This window comes from Akebia trifoliata, chromosome 4 (assembly GCF_017979445.1).
Source record: "Akebia trifoliata isolate Shusen 1 chromosome 4, ASM1797944v1, whole genome shotgun sequence".
In the NCBI taxonomy this organism is placed as follows: Eukaryota; Viridiplantae; Streptophyta; class Magnoliopsida; order Ranunculales; family Lardizabalaceae; genus Akebia; species Akebia trifoliata.
The window spans coordinates 27,606,381-27,630,304 of record NC_141378.1 but is presented as its reverse complement, the minus strand read 5'-3'; the positions used below and the strand labels follow the sequence as shown (position 1 = coordinate 27,630,304).

General features: G+C 39.6%; 1 protein-coding gene across 2 annotated transcripts in view; it reads right to left on the bottom strand.

Annotated features, from left to right (window-relative positions):
- The window catches only part of LOC147404642 (esterase/lipase/thioesterase family protein), a 48,890-nt gene that overhangs the window by 11,121 nt on the left and 13,845 nt on the right, over positions 1 to 23,924 (bottom strand). For both annotated transcript variants that reach the window (XM_086440674.1, XM_086440672.1), the window contains exons 6-9: positions 5,261 to 5,345; positions 5,081 to 5,161; positions 2,690 to 2,784; positions 2,507 to 2,557 (exon numbers count right to left, since the gene is read on the bottom strand). In XM_086440674.1, coding sequence (XP_086296800.1) covers positions 2,507 to 2,557; positions 2,690 to 2,784; positions 5,081 to 5,161; positions 5,261 to 5,345 — 312 coding nt within the window. The remainder of the gene's footprint in view (positions 1 to 2,506; positions 2,558 to 2,689; positions 2,785 to 5,080; positions 5,162 to 5,260; positions 5,346 to 23,924) is intronic.

The window sequence follows — 23,924 nt, the reverse complement described above, 5'->3', positions numbered from 1 at the left end:
ATTTGGTGATTCTAGTATTGTTTATTAAATATACTAGGAGAAGTCATGCAAAGCAACCAAGTTAAATGGGATTTGAATCATATGCTAGGGAGAATGGGCTTCAGATCAAAGTAGAGGAATTGGATTTCCAATTGTGTTTCTACTATTTTTCTCCATCCTAATAAACAACTCCTCAACAAGTTATTTTAGGAGTTCATCGGCGTTAAAGCAAGGAGACCATCTATTCCAATTATTGTGGTAGAAGCATTTGGTACATTGGTGTCTCAATCTTCGAGAAAGGGGTTTTGACATGGAGAAATGATAATCCCCATTTAGAGTTTTCCAATGATACTCCAATTTTTGTGGAGCTTTGCAATTCAAGATAAGCTGTTTGAGGGGCTTGTTGCATAGTTCAAAGTTTGTTTTGTTTAGGAGTATTTCAGAGAAACATTCTATTTTTCTTACACACCAAAACAATCTATTAAAATATTATTCAAAGTTTCAAATGCTTTAGAAGTTTCAACGAAACATACCAAAACATAACGAATTTATTCTTTCACAACTAAGCTATTGATTATCTTACAAAAAATGAAAAAGAAAAGTGCAAATTTATTCTTCTCTTGTTAAAAAATCACTTTTTCCGGGAAAATAAAAAAAAATAGTCCATTTTAGCTTTCTCTGAGATCAAACAAAAGAAATCATACATTCAAGGATGAGAAGAAATTTTGAAAGATAAAAAAGTACCTTATCGACTTAAGCAACACAACTTTAATTCAAACTGGAATATGCAAAATTATTGCTTCAATTCAAACTTGAGATAGGAGAAGAAACAAACAGTCTACGTGGGGAATCAATTTCACATTTGATAAAAAAGGAAGAGTAAAAGGAAGGAGGGGAATGGTTGTCAAGGTAACCTGAAAGTGAGGCCTTGGTGGAGCTTAAGGGACAAAAAATAAAATAATAATAATAATGTTTCAATTTCTTAATGTTGTAGTAAAGGATTAAAGAGGGGGAGAAGACTCAAACTTAGTCGTATTATGCACAACATCAAACATACAACTGAGATGGGAGGAAATGGCTCTCAAGGGGGAGAGATGGATGATAGACCAATTCCTCTTCTTCTCCTCCTCAACTAGGAGAAGTTAGGGCTTCATGCCCTTACCTAACGTTTTGGTGAATATTTGACATAACTCATCTCAAATATTGTTAACATACCTATCCACTTTTTGGTCAATATTTGACATACTTAGTGTTTTAAAATCGATGTTCCATCCCCCAAACCATGATCTTTAATGAGATACTAACCAAAAAGATAGAAATACCATCTTTTTAAATTTTGATTAAAGTGGATGGTGCCAAGGTGCTTGGATGGCTTAAGCATTGGAGTGTCACCTAAACGCAACCTCTAACAATAGAGGCAAATGTCATCATTTCATTGGATGGTTGAAAACTAAGTATCCGATGCCATTAGATACCAAAATTGCCCACTCTAAAAACTCAATTAAAACATTACCACTTTCCATGTTGTTTGTGCTTTGTGGGGAGAACAACCAAACAATGCCAACACATGTTGCAACATCTTAGGTGAAATCAACAATGGCAAAGATGCCGATGACAACGGAAGATTCGGCATCAGGAGAGTTCTCTCCCTCCCTCTTCTCTTTATGATGAATCTCCTGGAGATCTCAATCGTCTCCCTCTTTTTACTATGAATATCCTAGAGATGTTACTCTTTTCTTCTTCTTTTCTATCAATCTCATTCCTTGAATTAGACTTTTGTGTAGCTTAAATTGAGGGAAAAAAATATTTTCTTTCTTATCATGCAAAGTTTTTTTTGCCTTCACCCGTGAATATTGTTTCTTCTATCACATTTCAGAGAACGCTGAAAAAAGCTATTTTCTCATTTTACCTTTGTCAGAAAGTGATATTTTAATGGTAGAAGAATAAATTCATGCCTTTTTTTAGCCAAAAGACTTCAACTGTGGAAGAATAAATTCCATATGTTTCCGTATGTGTCGTGAAACATATAGCATTCAAATCTTTAAAAAAAAATTAGAGTATCGTTCCGGTATGTTAAAAAACCGGAATGTTTTGCTGAAACATCAACATCTGCCATTTTGACTCATTTCTTATGCTGAAAGTGAAAATGTAAAGACTGGGTGTCTTCTTTTTTAATGTAACATAATGTGTGATTTTAACCATCCTATTCTTCCTTTAATCTCAACCATCTCTTCTTCAAGCTATGTAAAGTATCCTCTATTCAGGCAAAATGACTTCAAGAGGAAGGTTTCTCTGACATTCCTGTTTTAAGCAGAAATTTGCCATTCACAACATAATGTCAACAATCATAAATGCACATAATGCAGCATTCAAACAATTCAGTGGTAGAACTCATATGCAAAGGTTTGATTCTCATATGTAATTAACTATGAAAATGATGATCTGTATAGTTTTTCAAAAAAATATTGATATTCTAATTGTTCCTATTTTGTGGGTATGCAAATCAGTAAGACAAATTTACACGTACCATCCTTTCCAATATCTTTCTGTTTCTTCTAACCTTGTTCGGTAAGTATAACTGCAACAAACCTTCAAAATCAGAAACATATTTTGCTTAAGGTAGGATTATGGAAGTTGATTAACTATAGAACTAATAAAGCGAACACCTCAAGAAATCAGGGAACTGAGTAAAATAAATTAAAGTTCCTACCATTTCCTTGAATCATCATATTTTAATGTTGATGGAACAGATAGACGAGCAGACTCAACATTCCTTAGAGAACCACCTTTTATGCTCCATTCAACCTATGCCGAAATTGATGTTATAAGCACAACTTCATGACATAGGTATCCTATATATATCAACAAGATGGAAATAATACAACTTAAGAAAATAAATATAATTAAAAAACTATCCCCAAACACAATATTTAAAATAAAATAAAAAATGTTTACTGATACAGCAAAAATATGATATGAAATTTTCGGTCAGTTGGCTTTTCAGGAGTTTCACAAGCATTAAGAGCTATTACACATGCAAGGATGGAAGAGAAACATGAAGAGAATTGATAAGATTGTTAATGCTTTATCAAGTATCAACAACAATTTATTGAAAGGAAAGACAAAGAAGTCACAAAGCCATAATTCATAGCAAGAAAAGACAAATTGTTGAACTGCAAATGCGAATCTAGAGTAAATGTAACAAGGATCACTTATATCACCTCTTTCAGTCATTACCAACATAAACACACAGTAGAGGGAAAAGACACTTAATCCTTGCATTGAAGAACACAAATAAATTGTTAATGCTTGTCAAAAACAATTCACTAAGGAAAAGGGAAAGGAATAAGACACAAAGCACCGGCTTATAGCAAGGAAGAACATGCAAAATTATGTGAAAGTCAGTATAACCTCCCTCCCTAAGCGTGTGTGAGAATGCACGTTTCATCGTTGTACCAGAGTTCTTCAATTGGATCTCTTCTCACTTCATCATCTTAAACTAATTAAGAACCAAGGATATCCATGAAGCCAAATACAATGAGAATCGAGCACAACCTCAGCATCTGCAGTTACTCATTACCTGTGGTTCGTACTGAGGAGCATGTCACAAATATCAGTAGTAATGTAGTTAATATCATGAATTTGTAATGAAGTTTTTGTTGTTTGATTAATGATGGTGCTATCTCAGGTCATCATTATCCTCAAAACCTTATCCCAAAGATTTGTGGTCAGTTAAACGAGTGTTGTTTCTCCATTCCACTATGTCCAAAGCCACGTCTTCTACTAATGAAAGAATGCTCATATACACTTTAACTATCGCCATCCATGTTCTTTTGGTTCCTCTTCTTGCTCTTTTATAACCTTCAACTTGAACATATCTTCTAACCAGGGCTGCCACCACCCTTCGTTGAACATGCCCAAACCATCTTTTAAAAAAAGGAAAAAAAAAAAAACTTTCATTAATGAGGAGAAGATTTCCGCGAAGAAAACAACAGAACTAGTCCCTCTCTACATTGATCTCACTTAATCTCTTCCAACTTTGATACCCTAAGAAATTCCGCTTTTACGTTCTCACATCTCAATCTTTCTTTGTTTCTAGACGGGTCAATTCTTCTCTCCCATCCAACCCCTTTATCACCTTGAAAATTACCATCTTCATTTTTCTATCCACTCACCCAAATTCCTCCTAATTACAAATTTCCAATCTCTACATAGCTTTTAATTTTTTCCGATAGCAAATTCCAAACCCCCTCTAAAGGAAGAAACTCATCACTCCGCTATCAAATCCTTAAAATTAGGATGCTTCAACTACAAGATTTATTTATTTTTTTATCTGTAAGCCTGTTTTTTAATGAGATCAGTAACATCACCCATAGACTTTAACAACTAAGCTATCTGGCACTATCACTTCACACACACGCTGTTGAACAAAATGGAATAGGCCTGAAATTAACCTCATCTACCCAATTTTTGTACTCACCCTTAACAAAGTATTTCGTTATATATGAGAAGAGTGATCAAACAGTATACCCTCCACCCGACCACCCACGAATGAGGAAGACTAATGAATGATGAACTTTCTTTCTGATTTCCAACAAGCATGTAACAAAAATAATAATACTTGAAGAGCCAAAAGAATGTATCCTTTGGGGGTCCTTCTCTTTGCGATATGTTGGTCCATTTAGAATGAGAGGAACAGTTGCATTTTTTAAGGAAAGGAACTGTCGTTTAATGATTTAATCATTTCTGTTTTGGCGGTGATGGCCTAAGCTTTTAAGGTGTTTAAAGGTATCTTCTTTAAGGACTTTCTTGTAAGGTGGGACAGAGTCTGTAATCTTAGTGAGGATTAGCTTTTAGTCTCAGGTGGTGGTGGTGTTGTCGTGTGTCTCTCTTGTAAGGTTGGTCATCTCGACCCCTGTTACTTTTTACTTAATAAATTTATCTATCAAGAAAAAAAAAAACAATTGCTCAAGTAGAATACAACTCTCATTGCTGACTTCAACATTGGCAAAATCCCTTGATGTGCATGTGATATACTTGAAATTGCAATATTCTAACCAAAAACATAATCTAGGTAAGCAATAGAAGGTATGATAGGTACCGCTTTTTCAATGGTGGGAAAATGCTGCATTCTGCTTGATAGGATTTTCTGCATATGAATTAATGAAGCCATAGCTGTTCCCTGAAGTTTAATTGATGATCATAATAGCTGTAATTTTCCATACATAACAAAATAGTCTCATGCAATCACGACATGTTTTTGAAGGTAAAAAAAACAAACCTCTACAACATCAACAACAATCAGCCCAGTCAAATTTGGTATAGCATTCTTTGCGGCTACATGAACAGCAACTGAACCTCCCATGCTGTACATAAAATCCAAGTTCAAACACACAGATTATATGGTGGAAGAAGCATCATAATAAGGTGAATGACACTCCTCCATTAATACCTTCTATTAAATGTAGGCTATGACTTCAATAAAAAGAACAGGGAAATAGGGAGTCAATTCTTTGTAATGACTCATTATTAGTCTTACACACAGAATCTTTTGAGATTATTTTATACAATTCATATCAACATTTACACACCTCAAAAGGCATAAAACATAAATTGTCACATACATAGGGAGTTGAAGTCACCCTTTAGGTGTAGCTTGTGGAGGGGCATTATGGGTGTCAATTCGAAGTTTAAGGAGTCGGTGGCTTTAAAGTGTGGGAATGGGGAGAGGATTCGTTTCTAGGAGGATAGATGGTGTGTAGCTCACCATTATCCTTTCAATTCCCAAGTCTTTACGTGCTATCCTTGAAAAAGGAAAATCCGATTGATGACTTCTTGAACCATTCTGGACACTGAATTAGATTAAGTTTTTTAATGTATCCAAACAATCTTGTCGTTGGAGTCAAGGAGTCAAAGAATAATACATTGGGTTGAAGAATCCTTCAAGTAAATTAGCCTTATTCTTTGTGATGAAATTTCCAACGCTTGTGGACAGTTTTAGTTACATAAGGTAAATAAATGCTCAGTCTTCTATGCTAACTTTAGTTAATGTTTGGGTCTTCTAGACTAACCGAAGTGAAGTCTTTATTTTCAATACATATTCATAATTACAATAGTCGTTACAAGATCTATATAAAGGGTGCAAGGGTTAATGAATGAACAATTAACAGCAAAATAGTTTACAAATTTTCTGAAATAAATCTAGTTCTTTCTTCAAACTTATGTCGCTCGGTTTAGTGACTTTTTCATTGATTTCCCTGCACATTCAATAATCCAAAGTCTCAACAAGCAAGATGTTCGAGATTAAGGTGGAACGTAAGGTGTTCGAGATTAAGGAGGTGTGGATTCAGAATGGAAGAGGTGTTGCGGTAAAGGAGAAAGGGTATAGATTCGAATCGATTACTCAGCTCAAGGAAGAAGAAGCACTATGGGTAGCTACCCAACTAGACTCAGCAAGAGCTTCTTTGAGGAACTTGAGGGCTAACTATTCGAAGGATGGTAGGATTTTTTATATTCAGGGCGAGCAGAATCTGTATAGAAGGTTTTTGAAACTTCAACAATTTACTGATAAAGCTCGATCAAGGGCACTCGTGTTCCAGGAAGGTTTGGGAGGCAATGGCTAGGGTGAAGTAGGCCTCTCCTTAAAAATGTTGTTAATTCCAGAGGAGAGAATGAAGGCATCGGTGGAGTGCAAAGGGTTAGGAAAATCGTGGGCTGAGATTGTCCGCAATCCTCAGGCAGCCAAACTTAAGGCTTCAGAAGCATCAAAGGTGGAGGCAGGGTCGATTTCTAGGGGCAAGCATAAACCTAAGATTGGCAGAGCCTTTAGAAATTGGAGATGGGCTTTCATCTATAAGACTAATTCTCTAACGGTAGATTGGGAAGGTTTTCTTTCAGACATCAAGCGAGGACTAAAGCAGCCAACAGCGATAAAGTTATTAACTTGGGAATCGTTTACATCTATTTTGATGTTGGGGAGCAGATAAGAGTTTTTTAGGGTAAATCCAAGAAGAATGGTTGTCGTGGGTGATTCTTCCTTTCACCTACGACCATGGTATTCAGATTGCAATATTCTAAAACCGGATTGGAAGATTGGGGGGTCTTGGGTTCGAATCAGGGGATTACCATTTCAATTATGGAGTAATCTGACTTACAGAAAGATCGGAGCTCATTTGGGAGGCCTCTTGGATGTGGAGTCGACCACTCTCTGACATGCGAGGCTAGATAGTGTGAGATTGAAGGTTGGTTATTCTCCATGGAGAATGCCACGTGGTCTTTATCTCTGGTTCAAAGGCTTCAAGTATTCGCTAGGGGTTGAGGTGGAAGGTGAAGAAGATGAGAGGACAAAGGCAGGAGCGATAGCACCCTCGGAGGTTTTAGAGAAAGGTTTAGCCAACAGAGTCAATTTATCCGACGAGAGAGGAAACCAAGCGGAGGAGATCTAGAACCAAGCGGAGGATGAGGTGGGACAGAAGAAAGGGCCTGGAGATATCCATTCGGGCCAAAACTTATCGACTCTAGGGGAGGGTTGCGTGAGGAAGAAGTTTCCCCAGGTCTTGATAGATAAGTTGCATTCCTGCGGTGGAACACGTGGCAAGGGTGTTGATTGCCAGAAGCCACATCGATGGGGTCAGTTACGTACGGTCCAGCTGTTGGCTAAAGCTGCAGAGAATTTGAAATATAAGAAATGGCTTCATAAGATTGGGGCGGTGGAGCGCAGTGAGCCCAATTCTTCGAACTTGGGGACTACGGACTTAGGGGTCCAGTTCGATGACGGGCCTTTGACTAATGTAGGCCTTTGGAAGGCTGCTGGTGGGCTAGGCAACGAGGCCCAAGGTGTCGATGTTCTTTCCACTGTTAAGTGGGCTGTGCCGTGTAGCGTGTTCCACAGTGACGAAGAAGGGTTGGAAGGGAGGGGTGTCGTTGGGCTAGACATTGAGGCCCATTGCGATGGGATAGGGCTGGATAGCGACGAATCGTTGGATAAAAGCCCAGAATACAATCTAGTATATCAAAATAAGGGTGGAAATCGCCAGCCTAAGGGGGAATTCAATGCTGGTTGGATTGCGATTTAAGAAGGCCCGATTCATTCTTAATCGAAGTAGAGCTCACAAGATGCAGTATTGCAACAGGCGAAAGAGGGTAGCAGTCCTGTCGCCTTTTTCGTCTGACTCAAGATTGACGGAAAATGAGAAAGATGATAACGACAACATTCTGGACAGCATAACGGAGCTTAAGAGTGGGAGGGGCTATGCAGTTGAAGAGAATCCACGACTTGCGGGTAAGTTTCAAGGACATTCTGGGAAAGTGATATGAGAGGTTGGGCGGGACCTTCTCGACGAAGGAGATTTGAGCATGAAAGATCAGAGCCGTTACTGTTTGGTCTCACCGGTAGGAGACGGGCTCTTAGATGGTTGTAACCTTAGTCTCCGACAGGGAAAGGTTTGGGATACGTGTGTTTCGTCGTATCCTTTATCCTTGGAAGGTTCAACTAGTTTTGGAGAAGGAAAAACAGATGGGCAATTCAAGGTTAGCTTGACAGCTGGGAGGTGGGGGGTGGGTATCGATGTAGAGGGGAAATATCTTATAGCCTTGCTAGAAAATATAGGAAATTCATAGATTCCATGGCTTAGTTTTCCCTTGTCTTTGTTGGGAGATTTCAGCGGGGCAAGGAGTATGCATAGTAAGATTTTGTCGTGTAGAAGGGGTAAATCCACAACAACACAGAAAGAACTGCGGTGCAACCTTCATTTGGGAAGGGATAATGGGCTTTTGTCTGTACCTGACAAGGAGAGGACATTTTGGGCTCCTACAACGACAAACGGATATTCGCAAAAAGGCAACGACGTCAAAGTTGGGGATTGGCAGTAAAGAGTATCAGACGAGATTAGGAATTTTAACAAAACAGATTTTGGCTAATTTGTTGGAAGTCGATTGAAAGTAGGTATGTCCATCAGAAATGAAGTGTGTCTCAATTGCTTGCTAATGTAGCGTTGAAAACTAGCAAGTGAGTGGAGTTCTGTATGCAGAAGGTGGTGAGACAATGGCCTCTTTCAGGGGATGTCCCCTTGTTCCGTGGGGGAGTGGAGATGTCACCAAAGAACCGCTTTCAGTATGAATTTTCGAAGTTAAAGATTACGAGACACTTATCATGTTGCGACAATATGGCAAAGGAGAGGAATAAGAGACTGAAGAAGGAAATTATCCAACTGAAAAGATCAGTGGAGGACTTTCCACTTACAAGAAGAAAAGGGAAGAGAGCCAGGAGGCATTTAGTCGGTTTAAATGTCGATTAGAATATTGTCATGGAACGTCAAGGGCTGAACGCAACCTCGAAAAGAGCAGCAATCAAAGCCTTCCTTCACCATCATAAGCCGAATCTACTGGTCCTGCAAGAATCAAAGTTAAATAAAGTGAATGATTAGGTGATCAAGGAGATTTTGGGGATTAGATAAGTTGGGTGGTGCGCTCTCCCTTCCTAGGGGGCTTTGGGTGGCATCATTTTATCGTGGAATACAGAGGCGGTGGTGGTGGAAGATAATCTCATCAAGGCGTTTTCGGTGTCAGTTTTATGCAAGTTGATTGGAGAGGATTTCACCTGGGTTTTCTCAGGGGTGTATGGTCCAACTTTAGAGGAAGAGAGGAATCACTTCTAGGAAGAATTAGATGACATCAGGGGGTGTTGGGACAAACCGTGGGTTTTGGAGGGAAATTTCAATGTTATTCGATTTTCGTTCGAAAAAGAGTAAGGGGTTGAGAATCACTTCGAAGATGCGCAAACTCTCGGAGTTTGTTGATCGGAATGTGTTGATTGATCTACCGCTCTGTGGGGGTAGGTTCACTTGGTCGAATAACCAGGAGATTCCAAACCTTAGCAGGTTAGACTGATTCCTCATTACGTTGGAATGGGAAGAGCATTTCGGAAGACTTATTCAGGATAAATGGCCAAATCCTGTGTCAGATCATTGTCCAATATCTCTGATGGTAGAATCGCCAAGGAACCGGCCTACGCCTTTTAGATTCGAGAACATGTGGTTGGAACATCAAGGTTTTGGGGAGATGATCAACATCTGGTAGAATGAGCTTTCGTTTGACGGTAGGCCAAGGAAAGTGTTGAGGTTGAAGTTGAAGGCTATCAAAGAGAAGCTGAAAATCTGGAATAAGGAAACATTTAGGTCTGTGAATGATAGGAAGAGTGTTGTGTTGTTAGAACTGCAAGAGCTTGAGGGCAAAGAGGAGAGAGGAGGTTTGAGTGTTGAGGAGAGGCTTAAATGAGTAGATCTTAAAGTGGAATTCCAACAATTAGCTGTTATGGAGGAAATATGTTGGAAACAAAAGTCAAGAGTTCGGTGGCTTAAGAAGGGGGACAGAAATACATCTTTCTTTCACCGTATGACGAATTTTAACAGTCAGGTCAATTTCATTTCAAAGCTTAAAGTGAATGATTTGTGGAAGGTAGGTGAGAAGGAGGTGTCAGAGGGGGTGGTGCAGTTCTATAAGAATCTGTATTTGGAAGAGTTCGTGGATAGGCCGACTTTGGACTCTTTACACTTTGATAGTATCTCCCTAAATCAACAGAGATGGCGTGAAAGACCGTTTGATGTAGACGAGGTGTGGGGAGTGGTGTGTGGATTGGCTAGCTATAAGGCACCGGGGCTGGATGGTTTTTCTCTAGGTTTCTTCAAAACTTGCTGGGAGACAGTGAGAGATGATGTGATGGCGACCCTTGAGGATTTCTATAAGGAAGGTTATTTAGATATGGGGTCTAATTGTACTTTTAATGCTCTAATCCTCAAGGTGTTGGGTACGGAAGATAGCACGAACCTTAGACCGATCAATCTGGTGAGTTCAATTTATAAAATCATATCGAAAGTTTTGGCTGCCAGGCTTAAGACTGTGCTAAGTAATATCATTGGTCCGGCTCAAGAAGCTTTTGTATTAGGGAGGCAAATTCTAGATGGGGTCCTTATAGCGAATGAATGCGTTGACTCGCGTAGAAAAGCAAAAATTCTGGGGTTACTCTGTAAAGTTGACCTAGAGAAAGCCTATGACCATGTTAACTGGAATCTGGTGAAGTATCTGTTGAGGAGGATGGGATTTGGCAAAAGGTGGGTTAGGTAGGTCATGAAGTGTATTTCTACTTCTACGTTTTCGATATTGGTGAATAGATCTTCAAATGGGTTCTTTAGAAGTTCGAGGGGTCTTCGTCAAGGAGATCTGTTGTCGCCTTTTCTATTAGTGATAGTCATGGAGGCCTTGGGTAGGATGTTATCCAAGGCAGTAGTTGAGGGGGAGCTTACTGGTTATTCTACTAGAGTGGGAGGATATGTGGTGTCCCACCTACAGTTTGCAGACGATACTTTATTCCTTTTGGATTATTCACCGAGACATTTGAGTTTTTTAAGCAATATTCTTGGGTGTTTCGAGGCAATCTCGGGTATTCCGGTTAATCTTCGCAAGAACAAAGTGTATGTGGTAGGGGAGGTAGAAGGTTTGGAGGTAGCGGCGGCTTCGATCGGCTTCTAGATTGGGGTTCTTCCATCTACATACTTGGGGCTCCCGTTGGGGATGGGTTATACCAGTAAAGACATCTGGGACTCGGTGATCGAACGGATGAGAAAGAGACTCAACACTTGGAAAGCTAAGTTGTTATCAAAAGGAGGGAAGATTACTCTTATCAAAAGTGCTCTGGCTAGCATTCCCATCTACACTCTCTCCTTGTTCTCCTTGCCAAGGTATCTGGAAGCGCAACTAGAAAGAATCTATCGAGAGTTCTTGTGGCATGGCAAAGACGGCTCGAGGAAATATCACTGGGTAAGCTAGTGCAAGCTATGCTTGCCTAAGAAGAATGGGGGTTTGGGTATTTGCAAATTTGGTTCTATGAATTTGGCTCTGTTGGGGAAGTGGCTTTGGAGGTTTGGGGAGGAGGGGGAAAGTATTTGGAGGAAAGTGATCGTGGATAAATATGGGGTAAGTGGGAATAGATGGGAGAGTGGCCTGACATGAAGTGCATCGGGATGCGGTGTGTGGAAGGGCATCCTCAAATGACTTCAATTAATCAAAAGTAGAATGAAATGTAAGGTTGGGATAGGGACCAAGGTGAGATTCTAGGAGGATTGGTGGTGCGGAAACGGACCCCTTAAGGACGCATTTCCTGATCTATACGAAGTATCCTTGAAAAAGAATCAAGTTATTTCTGCATTCAAGAGTTCGGTTAATGATGTGCTAAATTGGGACTTTGGATTTAGAAAAACTTTCAATGATTAGGAGGTGGATACGCTAGGGAGGCTAATTTTAACGGTGGAAAATAGCTGTGTAGAACCCTTCGGAAGATGAGAGGGTGTGGGGAGGCACTCGGGATGAGAAGTTTACAGTTAAATCTCTGTATGTTGGCATTTCCCCAAGGAGTACTTCGGTATTCCCCCACTCACTCGTCTGGGGTGGTAAAATTCCTTCAAAGATATCGATTTTCCTTTGGTTGGTGACTTTAGGGAGACTAGCAACTCTGGACCAGCTAATCAGAAGAGGCTTCATCTTTCCAAACCAGTTTTGTATGTGTAGATCAGAGGAAGAAACTGAGGATCATTTATTCATTCATTGTCGGGTGGCTCACGACATATGATTACATTTCTTGTCTCTGTTCGGGATAGTGGGTTGTTTTCCTCGCTCAATCCAATCGGCTTTGGAATCTTGGCTGGTGTGGGGAGGTTATTTGCTCTCTTCTAAACGGATTCTTTGATTTTTGACTCTATTTGCAATTTGATAGGGTATCTGGAAAGAACGCAATCGCTGCATCTTTGAAGGGAAAGTTTCTACGATGGAAGGATTAGTTATTTCTGTTTTGGAGCTCATGTACTCTTGGAGCAAACTGTATAAAGAGTTCAAGGGGATTTTCTTAGAAGATTTCGTTGTGCTGTGGGATAGGATTTGTTTGTTGCCGAGAGAGTAACTTGATGCTCACGCTCTGTTGTTTTCTTTCCTTCTTTTGTTGTACTGTTTTCTTTTTGTTGGTCTCCTTTGTTCTAGGTTGGTCATCTCGACCCCCTCTTTTTTAATAAAATTATCTTTACTTATCAAAAAACAAATCTCGGTTCCAATGGAGATTGAAGTATCTTTTGTTGTAAGTTATTGCTTCTCTGTCTAGTTTGCTTTATCCACCCATTATCAATACATTTCCCCAACTTTTATCCCCTTTTTCATCTGGAATTTCTCTCGAACTTTACATTAATTCAAGTTTTGGTTGACAATCCCTTTTTTCAATGGAACCACCATTTCCCCCATCTTTTCTTCATTTTCTCCATTTGTATATTTTCCTCTCTTTTATTTTGCATTTTCTGGTTAATTACATAGGTGAATTTTCTGTCCTGCAACAAGTTAGGAAACAAAGCAGCCCAAAATTGAGTACAAAAATCAAAGCATTCAACCACAATAAAAAGTTCAAAACTACTAAGACTTCAAGCCATTACCTTCCAATCCTCTCCAAACTATTAACCTATAAATATTCTTCAAACTCTTGAAGAAATATGCAACCAGCATCTTTAAAGATTCTTTAATATCCATGTTCAACCTCTCTTTAACCATTTTCACTTATGACAACAAATTGCAATGGGGAGAATTTAATAGGAGGAAAAAAATAGCAACTTAGCACCAAGATTAGTAAAGAAATTAGAAGACAAGTGGAAAATGTAGGAGCTAGAATTCGAAGCTAAGGGACTGAGATTAAACCTACGATCAAAGCTTGGGATTTTACACAACTATAGAATTTTTACAAACTATTTGTATATCAATTACAAGATAATTTCGTAATTTACATTCAAAAGCATGCATATTGGCTAGTTGTTATAACTTATTTGGTTATTATTGAATTTTAATTATGTTAGTTTGATCGTAGAAGCTTTGTTTCCGAAATGTTTGACCTTCCACCATCAATTAACAAAATTTGCACTTAAACAAAACTATAATTTCAAAATGCTTTCCAAAACTTAGATCAAATGAATTTATACTTTGTTAAAATGTTGTTTACAAATGAATTTTGGAAAATTTATTTGGAATTATCCGGAAAAATATTAACTTTGGGAAAAAATGATAAGTAGTTTTTTTGATAGATGGATGATGAGAACTTGGAGTGACTCTAGTCATAGGAAGTGCATTAGCTACGCCATGTAAGTCTTGATAAATTGATTAATGGGTATTAGATACTGGAGGATCATTGACACACATGTTTTGTATTTGAACTATTTGAAACCTAGTATATTGTATATACTTGTGTATGTGAATCTATAAAGGGTTTGTGAATACCTATAAGGGAACTTGTTGCTACATTCTGGAGATGATCAATTGCCTAAGATAACAATTGAGCTTCTTATTTTTCATAACGGTATCAGGCGTTGTGGGAAATAGGATCACTAGTGCTATCGAGGGGACTTCTCTCTAGTTTTATTGATGAACTTTATTTGTAAAGGTAGTTGATATGTTGTATAGAGTAGAGATGTATGAGGTTCACATGCTAACTAGATGGTATTCGACATAGGTAATGCTTTGGGATTATTAATGAACATTAAAAGCTTATAGTTGTCAAACGGATGATCTTACCGTTAGTCGAACTTAGTATTGGGTTCTTGGTCAACGGCTTACCTAAGCCAAATAAATAGTCACCCAACCAGGGTATGCAAGACCGATAATAAAATAAGAAAAGAATGATGGGATTCCATGTCACTTAAGTATCGGGACATTTGATTGCCTCGACTGGGCAAATAATTAGTTGTATTCCTCATCACTCTTATCGACTACACTATCATTATTTGTATTATGTATTATGTGATTGATAGATAGTTTTAAAGTGTTGAACTATATGAAGTATATGTGACGGATCGATAATTGTGGTAATTCTTATTATATAACTAATTAACATGGTTCATGATTTACTTTCTTCTGATTCGATAAAACATGTATTACTTTGAGATTATTTGGAATGATTAAGCTTGAATACTTGACTATATGTTAGATATTTGATTCCTATTGGGTAACTTTTACTACTTACCCTACCACACCAAACACTTGCAAACGAACCCGTGATAGTGGAGAATGTTGAGGATTATGTAGATGTTGCCAACAGGCAAGGGTGTCATGTATAACTATCCGAATGTCTGAGAGTATGAGTCAGGAGTCCATGTTCAGTTTTAAGAAAGATGTTTATCTTAACTTGCATATTTTTTCACAGTTTCTGACACTACTTTTAGTATATATACATGTCTAGTTTCACTGTTAGTTTATGTAGATTCTGGTTCTAGCCTATGTGAACTTCCATTGTTTAGTTATTTAGTTGAAGTTTAGATTTTGTTGTTTTATGTCATATTATAATCAACTCAATTTATTTCCAGGTTATTTATATAATATCAGACTTTATAAATTGGATGGGTGTCTCGTGCCTCAAAAACTAACACAAAGTCATGAGGTTTTATGTTACAAGTTCAGGATGTGACGTGATCTTCATCAATCTTCTGACATCTACGCACACTTGATGCATCTATTTTACTTCCCCACGTCTAAGCAACATTTTTTGGGCAATCATGTGCATAGTCACTCCTAATTTTTTTTCCAACCTTGAGATATTGTAATTGGATATTACACAAAAATTTCACCATACTTGGGAAGTCACTTTTTATTTTTATTTTTAGCTTTTTGCTAGGTACTTTGGAAGTCACTTGATGGATATGTTGTGTACATTCAGAAATAAAAACCAAAAAGTGAAGAATTATTAGTCTTTAGGTACACATAAGTTACAATTGTAGCATGAGATGACAATCAAGGTTTAAAATATTGTGTAGAGGCAATGTTTCAGTAGGAGAAAAATCAAGAACCTATAAATCCAAACATTAGACAATCCAAAATATTGACCCCACCAAAACATTCAATATTTTAGGGTCAATATTGCATTCCGAACGAACTAAAACTGGAATTGATGTAGGATGAAGTAAACTATCCTATTGATGATATGAAATCAAAAATTAATTATAAAAACATAAGACGGTCCTAGACCCTTGAAATCAAAACATTAGACAATCCAAAATATTGACCCCACCAAAAAATTCAATACTTTGGGATCAATATTTCATTCTGGACGAACCGAAACTGGAATTGATGCAAGATGAAGTAGACTATCCTAATGATGACATGAGATCAAAAATTAATTGCTAAAATAATAAGAATATTATGATATGAAATTTTCACAAATTTGGAAACACCTAACAAATGGTCAGTGATAGTTCTACGTCGGGGTAATCCTACAGTGCTACTCCTCAATATTAAATCAAATGATCCTAAAGGAAGTTTGTCACACCCCAAACTTCTAACACGAGTAGTTGTGAATGTGTAAGTTTTTTTTTTTTATCGATAGTGAATGTGTTAGTTTTTGAGGCATGAGCCACACATCCCAATATATATAAAGTTTGATATTGTATAAATAACCTGACAACTGATTTGATTATAACATGATATAAAGCACCAATAAAGTGAATAGAGAGAGATGGATCGGAAGAACACAATCCTGGTGGAACGAAAAACTTTTGAGTTTAAGGAAGTGTGGATTCGAAACAACAGAGGAATAGAGGTGAAGGAAAAGGGCACTAGGCTTCAGTCGGTCCTACAATGGAGGAGGAAGCAATTGGGGTACTGAATAGTGTTGACAGTGCTAGAGTGTCTTTGAACAACTTCAGGGCGAAGTTTGCGAACGACGGCAGAATATTCGTTATCCAGGGCGAGCAGAATAGTTACGGTAGATTCTTGAAGCTCCAACAGTTTACGGAAAGTTTTGGTTTGTGCGGTATTAGATTTCCGAAAGGTTCAGGAGGAAAGGGATGCGGAGAAACATGCTTGGCTCTGAAGAGGACGTTAAAACTAGATGAGAAAGTGGAGGAGAATATGATAAAGGAGGCGATGTTGAAGAAACCTGTGGAGAAGGGTGGGTTGGGGAAGTCCTGGGTTGAGGCTACCCGTAAACCGCGAGGTTTAACCACTGGAGGTTCGGGGCTAGAGGGGAGCTCTAGTCCTATGGATGTTCATGATTTTAATAAAGGATTAGGCTTCGGTAAATGGAGATGAGCGTTCATTTGCAAGGCGGACTCGACGGAGGCTGAGTGGGAAGGCTTCTTAGTAGAGGTTAGACAGTATTTGGGTCGACCGTTAGCAATTAAATTATTAGCCTGGGAGGCTACCACTCATATTTTAATGTTAGGAAGTAGATCGGACTTCCTTAAGATTAACTCCAAGAGACTGATCTCGGTGGGAAATTCGCTCTTCAGTTTAAGGCCATGGCTCACGGATTGCAACAGTTTGAAACCAAGATCACAGGAAGGAGGTTCTTGGGTTCGAATCAACGGCCTACCTTTCCATTTGTGGGGGAACTTTGCATTTAGGAGAGTTGGAGCTCAGTTGGGAGGTCTCATTGAGGTGGATGAGAGTACTGCTCGTCGTTCACGGTTGGACTGCATGAGAATGAAAGTGAGAAGCTCTCCATGGAGAATGCCGCGGGGTCTTTATCTTTGGGTTGACGGATTCAAATACAGGTTGGGGATAGAAGTGGCAAGTGGTCATGACAAGGGCCAAGATCCCTCTGTTAGTTTAGAGAATCAAGGTAATACATCAGCTGAGAGAGGTAATCAGGTGGATAAGGGGTGGCGGCAGGAGGAGGAGGTGGAGGAGAAGGAAGCTCAGTCGGAGTTACCTGGTGTTAGTGCACTGGGCGAGGAGTTATCAAACCCTGCAGGCGGTTGCGTATGTAAGAAGCTGGTGAGTTTGAATTTCAAATGTAGAGTTGGCAGTGGTACACGTGATAAGAGTACCACTAGATCATTGTCACGTCGATGGGATAAGAAGCAAGTTCGAATAGTCAAGTTGTTGAGTAAGGCAGCAAAGAATCTAGATTATATGAGGTGGCTAAGGATGAGCGGGGTGGTGGAGCGTAGTAAGCCCAAAAAGAATGGGCCTGAGCTTTCGGTTTCAGAGAGTAGTGGTAACGGTGTTGGGTGTAGCATCGGGGCTCATTACTTGAGTGATTTTGGGCTCGGTATAGAGGTGGATCTGAGGACTGGAGTTGGGCAGAGCTTTGAGGCCCATCTTTTGAGGGATCCTGGGCTGGGTCATCAGGCGGATTTGGATAGGGCCGAGCTAAGTGGTCCAGGTACAGGTTTCCTTAAGGCAAGTAAGTCCAGGATGGAATCTGGTTTTGTTGGTCATGGGTTAGAGGAACCCAATAAGGCGGCTAGGCTGAAAATTAAAAAGGCGGTGGGCCTTTTGGAACGTTATAAAAAGATTAGATGGAGGCTCAGGTCCAGTTGCAAGGTCGACGAAAACCAGCCATCCACTCTTTCGTCTTCAGTAGAAATAGAGAATGGGTTTGCAGAGGTTTCCGAAGGTGCAGCTCACAGTGACATGGAAACAGAACTTTGCAAGGGAGCTGCAGTAGAAGGGAGGCTAGGTCAATAAGAAGTGGATTAAAGAGGAGTTAGAAAGGAGAAAAAAAAGTTTGAGTCTATTCTATCAGACGGAAGGAGGTTGGAGAGGAAAGATTCGTCTGGTTCAAGCTTGACAATCGTCTCTTCCATAGTCCTGGAGAGAGTTCGAAAGACGAAGAACCAATTAGTCTTTCTCCCCCCTCTATCCTCGCACAAGTGTGGTTACGGGTGAGTGGAATGTGGACGGGGAATTTCGGGTTTGGTCGCAAGTTGGTGGATGGGATTAGAGTGTAAGAACAGAAGGGTTGGTCTGTTTCTCAGTGGTTCTGTGCACTGGAGGGTCATGGGGTTCGGGAAACCCACTCTCAGTGTTAGGTATGAGTGGTAACAGGGGGACAAAGAGTTTCTGCAGTTGGGTGTTGGGGGAAAGGAAGCAAGACAGGGCTGATCAGATAACCTTGAGGCGAAAGAACCAGCCAGGATAGGAAGATGTGGTCTGTTATGAATCCGAGAGGAAGAAGGATGCGTCGAAGGCTTCGCAGAGTCTAGGGACGTTATCTGTGGAACCCTTAGAACCTGGATCGTCAGGAAAAAAGGGGGAGGAGGGTATGGAATACAAGAATAATTTGGTGAATTTAACAGAGCAGTTTTTGGCTAATATGCTGGAATCGGGTTGAAAGTGGGCATGTCAGTCAGAAAAGAAGGTAATGTGGCGAAATTATTGATCAATGTGGCTTTGAAGACCAGTAAAGGAGTAACTTTTTGTATGCAGAAAGTGGTGGGTCAATGGCCTCTATTAGGGGGGTGTTCCTTAGATAAAGGGGTTGGGGAGATGTCGCCAAAAGATCGCTTTCAATTTGAATTCTCAAGGTTAAAGGTTACGAGACTTTTATTGCCATGTGACAATATGGTAAAGGTGAGAAATAAAAGACTAAAGAAGGAAATTGTTCAACTCAAGAGATCTGTGGAGGAATTCCCACTCACAACCACAAAAGGGAAGAGAGCCGGGAGGCGCTTAGTAGGTCTTAATGTCATTTAAAATTTTCTCCGAGAATGTGAGAAGGTTGAATGCAGTCACAAAAAGAGTAACTATTAACGCTTTCTTACGTCAACAGAAGCCCCATATGGTGGTTTTGCAAGAAACGAAGTTAAAGAAGGTGGATGAAAAGGTGATTAAGGAAATTTGGGGTATCCAGTCAGTTGGGTGGTGTGAGCTTCCTTCTTGGGGGGCGTCGGGTGGTATTATTCTTATGTGGAACAAGAAGTTGATGGTAGTGAAAGATAACCTCATAGGGGCATTCTCAATCTCGGTATTATGTACGAGGATTGAAGAAGATTTTACTTGGGTTTTTTCAGGAGTGTATGGTCAGACAAGAGAAAGGGAACGAAGCCAATTTTGGGAAGAGTTAGATGATATCAGAGGCCGATGGATAAACCTTGGGTTTTGGGGGGTGACTTTAATGTTACTCGTTTCTCTTTCGAAAGGAACGGGGGTTCGAGAGTTACCTTAAAAATGTGTAGATTCTCGGAGTTCGTTGATCGTAACGACTTGATTGATCTACCGCTGGGTGGGGGTAGGTTTACGTGGTCAAATAATCAAGAGAACCCAATTCTTATTAGATTGGACCGTTTTCTTGTTTCTTTGGGTTGGGAGGAGTTATTTGGGAGGATCACCCAGGACAAATGGCCGAACGTTGTGTTAGATCACAGTCCTATCTCGCTGGTGGTAGGGGTGCCAAGGAGTCGTCTTATGCCCTTTCGATTTGAGAACATGTGGTTAGATCACGAAGGTTTTGGGGAGTTGGTCCACACTTGGTGGAATGAGCTATCGTTTGAAGGAAAACCAGGGAAAGTGTTGACGTTGAAATTGAAGGCTATAAAAGAAAGGTTGAAAATTTGCAACAAGGAGATTTTTAGTTTTGTGGCTGATCTGAAGAATACTGTGTTGTTAGAGCTTCAAGAGTTAGAGGAAAAGGAGGAGTGTGGTTGCCTGGGAGAGGGGGAGAGATTGCGTCGAGTGAATCTTAAAGTTGAGTTTCAAATGATACCTGCTAGGGAGGAAATATGTTGGAAACAGAAGTCAAGAGTCCGTTAGTTGAAGGAGGGGGATAGAAATACGTCCTTTCACCGTATTGCGAATTGTAACAGTCGGGTCAACTTCATCTCGAAGCTTAAAGTTAATGGTTCGTGGAAGGTGGGGGAGGAAGAGGTATGCGAAGGGGCGGTTCAGTTCTACAAGAGCCTTTATTCGAAGGAGTACGTGATGAGGCATACGCTAGATTCCCTTCATTTTGATAGCATCTCTCTGGATCATCAAAGGTGACTTGAGAGACCGTTTGAGGTAGAGGAAGTGTGGGAAGTGACCAGTAGTCTGACTAGTGATAAGGCCCCGAGGCGGATGGTTTCTCTCTAGGTTTTTTTAAAGCTTGTTGGGGAACAGTTAGCGACGATGTGATGACGACCATTGAGGATTTTCATAGGGAAGGATTTTTAGATTTGGGTTCTAACTGCACTTTTATTGCTTTGATTCCTAAAGTTTTGGGTACGAAAGACATATCGGATCTTAGACCAATCAGTTTGGTAAGTTCAGTTTATAAAATTATTTCAAAGGTTTTGGCTTCTAGACTTAAGTTAGTGCTTAGCAACGTGATCGGTCCGGCTCAGGGAGCATTTGTAGCAGGAAGACAAATTCTGGATGGGGTTCTTATAGCGAATGAATGTATAGACTCGCGCAAAAAAGCTAAAATTCCAAGTTTATTTTGCAAGGTGGATTTAGAGAAAGTCTATGATCATGTGAACTGGAATCTAGTAAAGTATTTGCTGAGGAGAATGGGGTTTGGTGAAAAGTGGGTTGGATGGGTTATAAAGTGTATTTCTACTCCCACTTTCTCGATTTTGGTTAATGGATCTCCAACGGGTTATTTCAAAAGCTCTAGGGATCTTAGACAAGGAGATCCGCTGTCCCCCTTTTTGTTTGTGATAGTTATGGAATCGTTGGGAAAGATGTTGTCCAAGGCGGTGGCCAAGGGGGAGCTTTCTGGTTTTTCCACCAAGGAGGGAGGGCATGTGATTTCCCATCTCCAGTTTGCGGATGATACCTTGATTTTCTTGGAGCATTCTCCAAGACAATCGAGTTTTTTGAGTGGTTTGCTAAAGTGCTTCGAGGCAATTTTTGGAATTCCAGTCAATCTTCGCAAGAGTAAGTTTTTCAGAGTTGGAGAGAAGGAAGGGGTGGAGGTGGCTGCAGCCTTGCTAGGTTTTCAAATGAGAGTACTGTCATCCACGTATTTGGGGCTTCCTTTGGGTATGCCTTACACTAGCAAAGAAATTTGAGAGCCAGTTATTGAAAGATTGAGAAGGAAACTAAGCTCGTGGAAAGCCAAGCTCTTATCCAAAGGAGGGAAGATTACTCTTATCAAAAGTGTCTTGGCTAGTATTCCCATTTATACATTTTCATTGTTTTCCTTGCCAAGAAATGTGGAAGTGCAATTAGATAGAATTTGCCGGGATTTTTTATGGCATGGGAAAGAAGGAGTAAGAAATCATCATTAGGTGAGTTGGAGAAAGTTGTATTTGCCTAAGAAGAATGGGAGCCTGGGCTTTCGAAACTTTAAGTACATGAATTCGACTTTGTTAGGGAAGTGGCTTTGGAGGTTTGGGGTGGAGGATAACAGGTGGGAGAGTGGTCCAGCTAAACAGGCGTCAGGGTGTGGGGTGTGGAAAGGTATCCTTAAAAGAATTCCGTTTCTTAGGAAAAAAGTGAAATACAAGGTGGGGAGGGGGAGTAAGGTGAAATTTTGGGAGGATTGGTGGTGTGGAAATAGTACCCTTAAGGACATTTTCCCGAACCTTTTTACTTTATCGCTGAAAAGGAATCAAGTCATCTCGAGTCTCAAAAGTTTTGCAAATGGGGTGGTAAATTGGGATTTTGGGTTTAGAAGATCTTTCAATGATTAGGAAATGGATAATCTTGAGAGGCTAATATCTTTGCTGGAAAGCAGTAAGATGGAGAGTTCCTCGGAAGATCAGAGAGTGTGGGGAGGGACTACGGATGGGAAGTTTACGGTGAAGTCTTTGTACGATTGTATTGCTCCTATTACAGTAATGTCCTTTCCGTACTCGTTTGTCTGGGGTGGTAAGATTCCCCTGAAGATTTCGACTTTTCTTTGGATGGCGGCTTTGGGGAGACTAGCTACTATGGATCAGTTGATTAAAAGGGACTTTATTTCGCCCAATCAGCGTTGTATGTGCAGGTCCCAGGTGGAAACGGTGGACCACTTACTTATTCATTGTCAGGTAGCTCATCACATTTGGTTGTATTTTATATCTTTGTTTGGTATTGTGGGTTGTTTTCCCAGTTCAGTCAAGGCGGTTTTGGAGTCATGGCTATCGTGAGGTGGTGTTTTCTCATCTTCTAAACGGATTCTATTGTACTTGGCTCCCTTTGCAATTTGTTAGGGAATTTGGAAGTATCGTAATCAAAGGATCTTTGAGGGAAAAGAGGCTACATTGGAAGGATTAATTCTTGCTATTTTGGAACTCTTGTTTTCTTGGAGTAAACTGTTTAAGGAATTTAAGGGGATTTTCTTCGAAGATTTTGTTGTGAGATGGGATAGGGTTTGTTTGTTGTCGTGAGAGTCCTTGGTTTGTTTTGTTGTTTGTTTTCTTTTCTTGTTTCTTTCTCTTTGTTTTGGGTGGGTCCACTCGACCCCCTTTTTTTTTCCTTCTATTAATAAAATTATCTTTACCGATCAAAAAAAGATATAAAGCACCAATACTATAAACTTTAACTAAACAACTAACTAACAACGGAAGCTCACATAGACTAGAACCACAATCTATATAAACTACCGGTGAAATTAAACATGTATATACACCAAAAAGAAGTGTCACATACTGTGACAAAATATACAAGGTTGACTAAACAAAACTTTTTTTTATATGCACGATGATTTCATTAAAATGAACAGAGGTCAAGGAAACTAATCGAAAAGTACAAGGAAAACAAAACCAAACAAAAGGCGGAGAAAACCGCAAAAACACCAAGAAGGATTACCCCAAATCTAAATTACAAACCCTCTCCCAGCTCACGAGGAAATCCTCAAAAAAAAAAAAAAAATACCCCTAAATTCTTGAAATCTTTTACACCAAAAAAAAAAACCCAAAATCTTTTACACCAAAACCAAAACTATTCATTTTCTTTATCATCAAACACACATCAATTCCTCTCCTTCCAAATGCTCAAACTCCCTGCACAAGGTAATAATCCCTAAAGAGTGTTTTGCCTTTAAGAAATATCTCCCCCAGTCCAACCAACTTTCCAACAAGTCTTTCCACGAGTACGGAAGACACCCCACCAAACCAAATAGAAGTAGAAAATGGCTCCAATTCTTATTTACAAAACTACAACGTAGAAGCAAATGATTTACTGACACCCCGTATTTCTTGCATACACAACAAAAATTAGTGAGATAGAAGCCTTTCTTTCTTAAA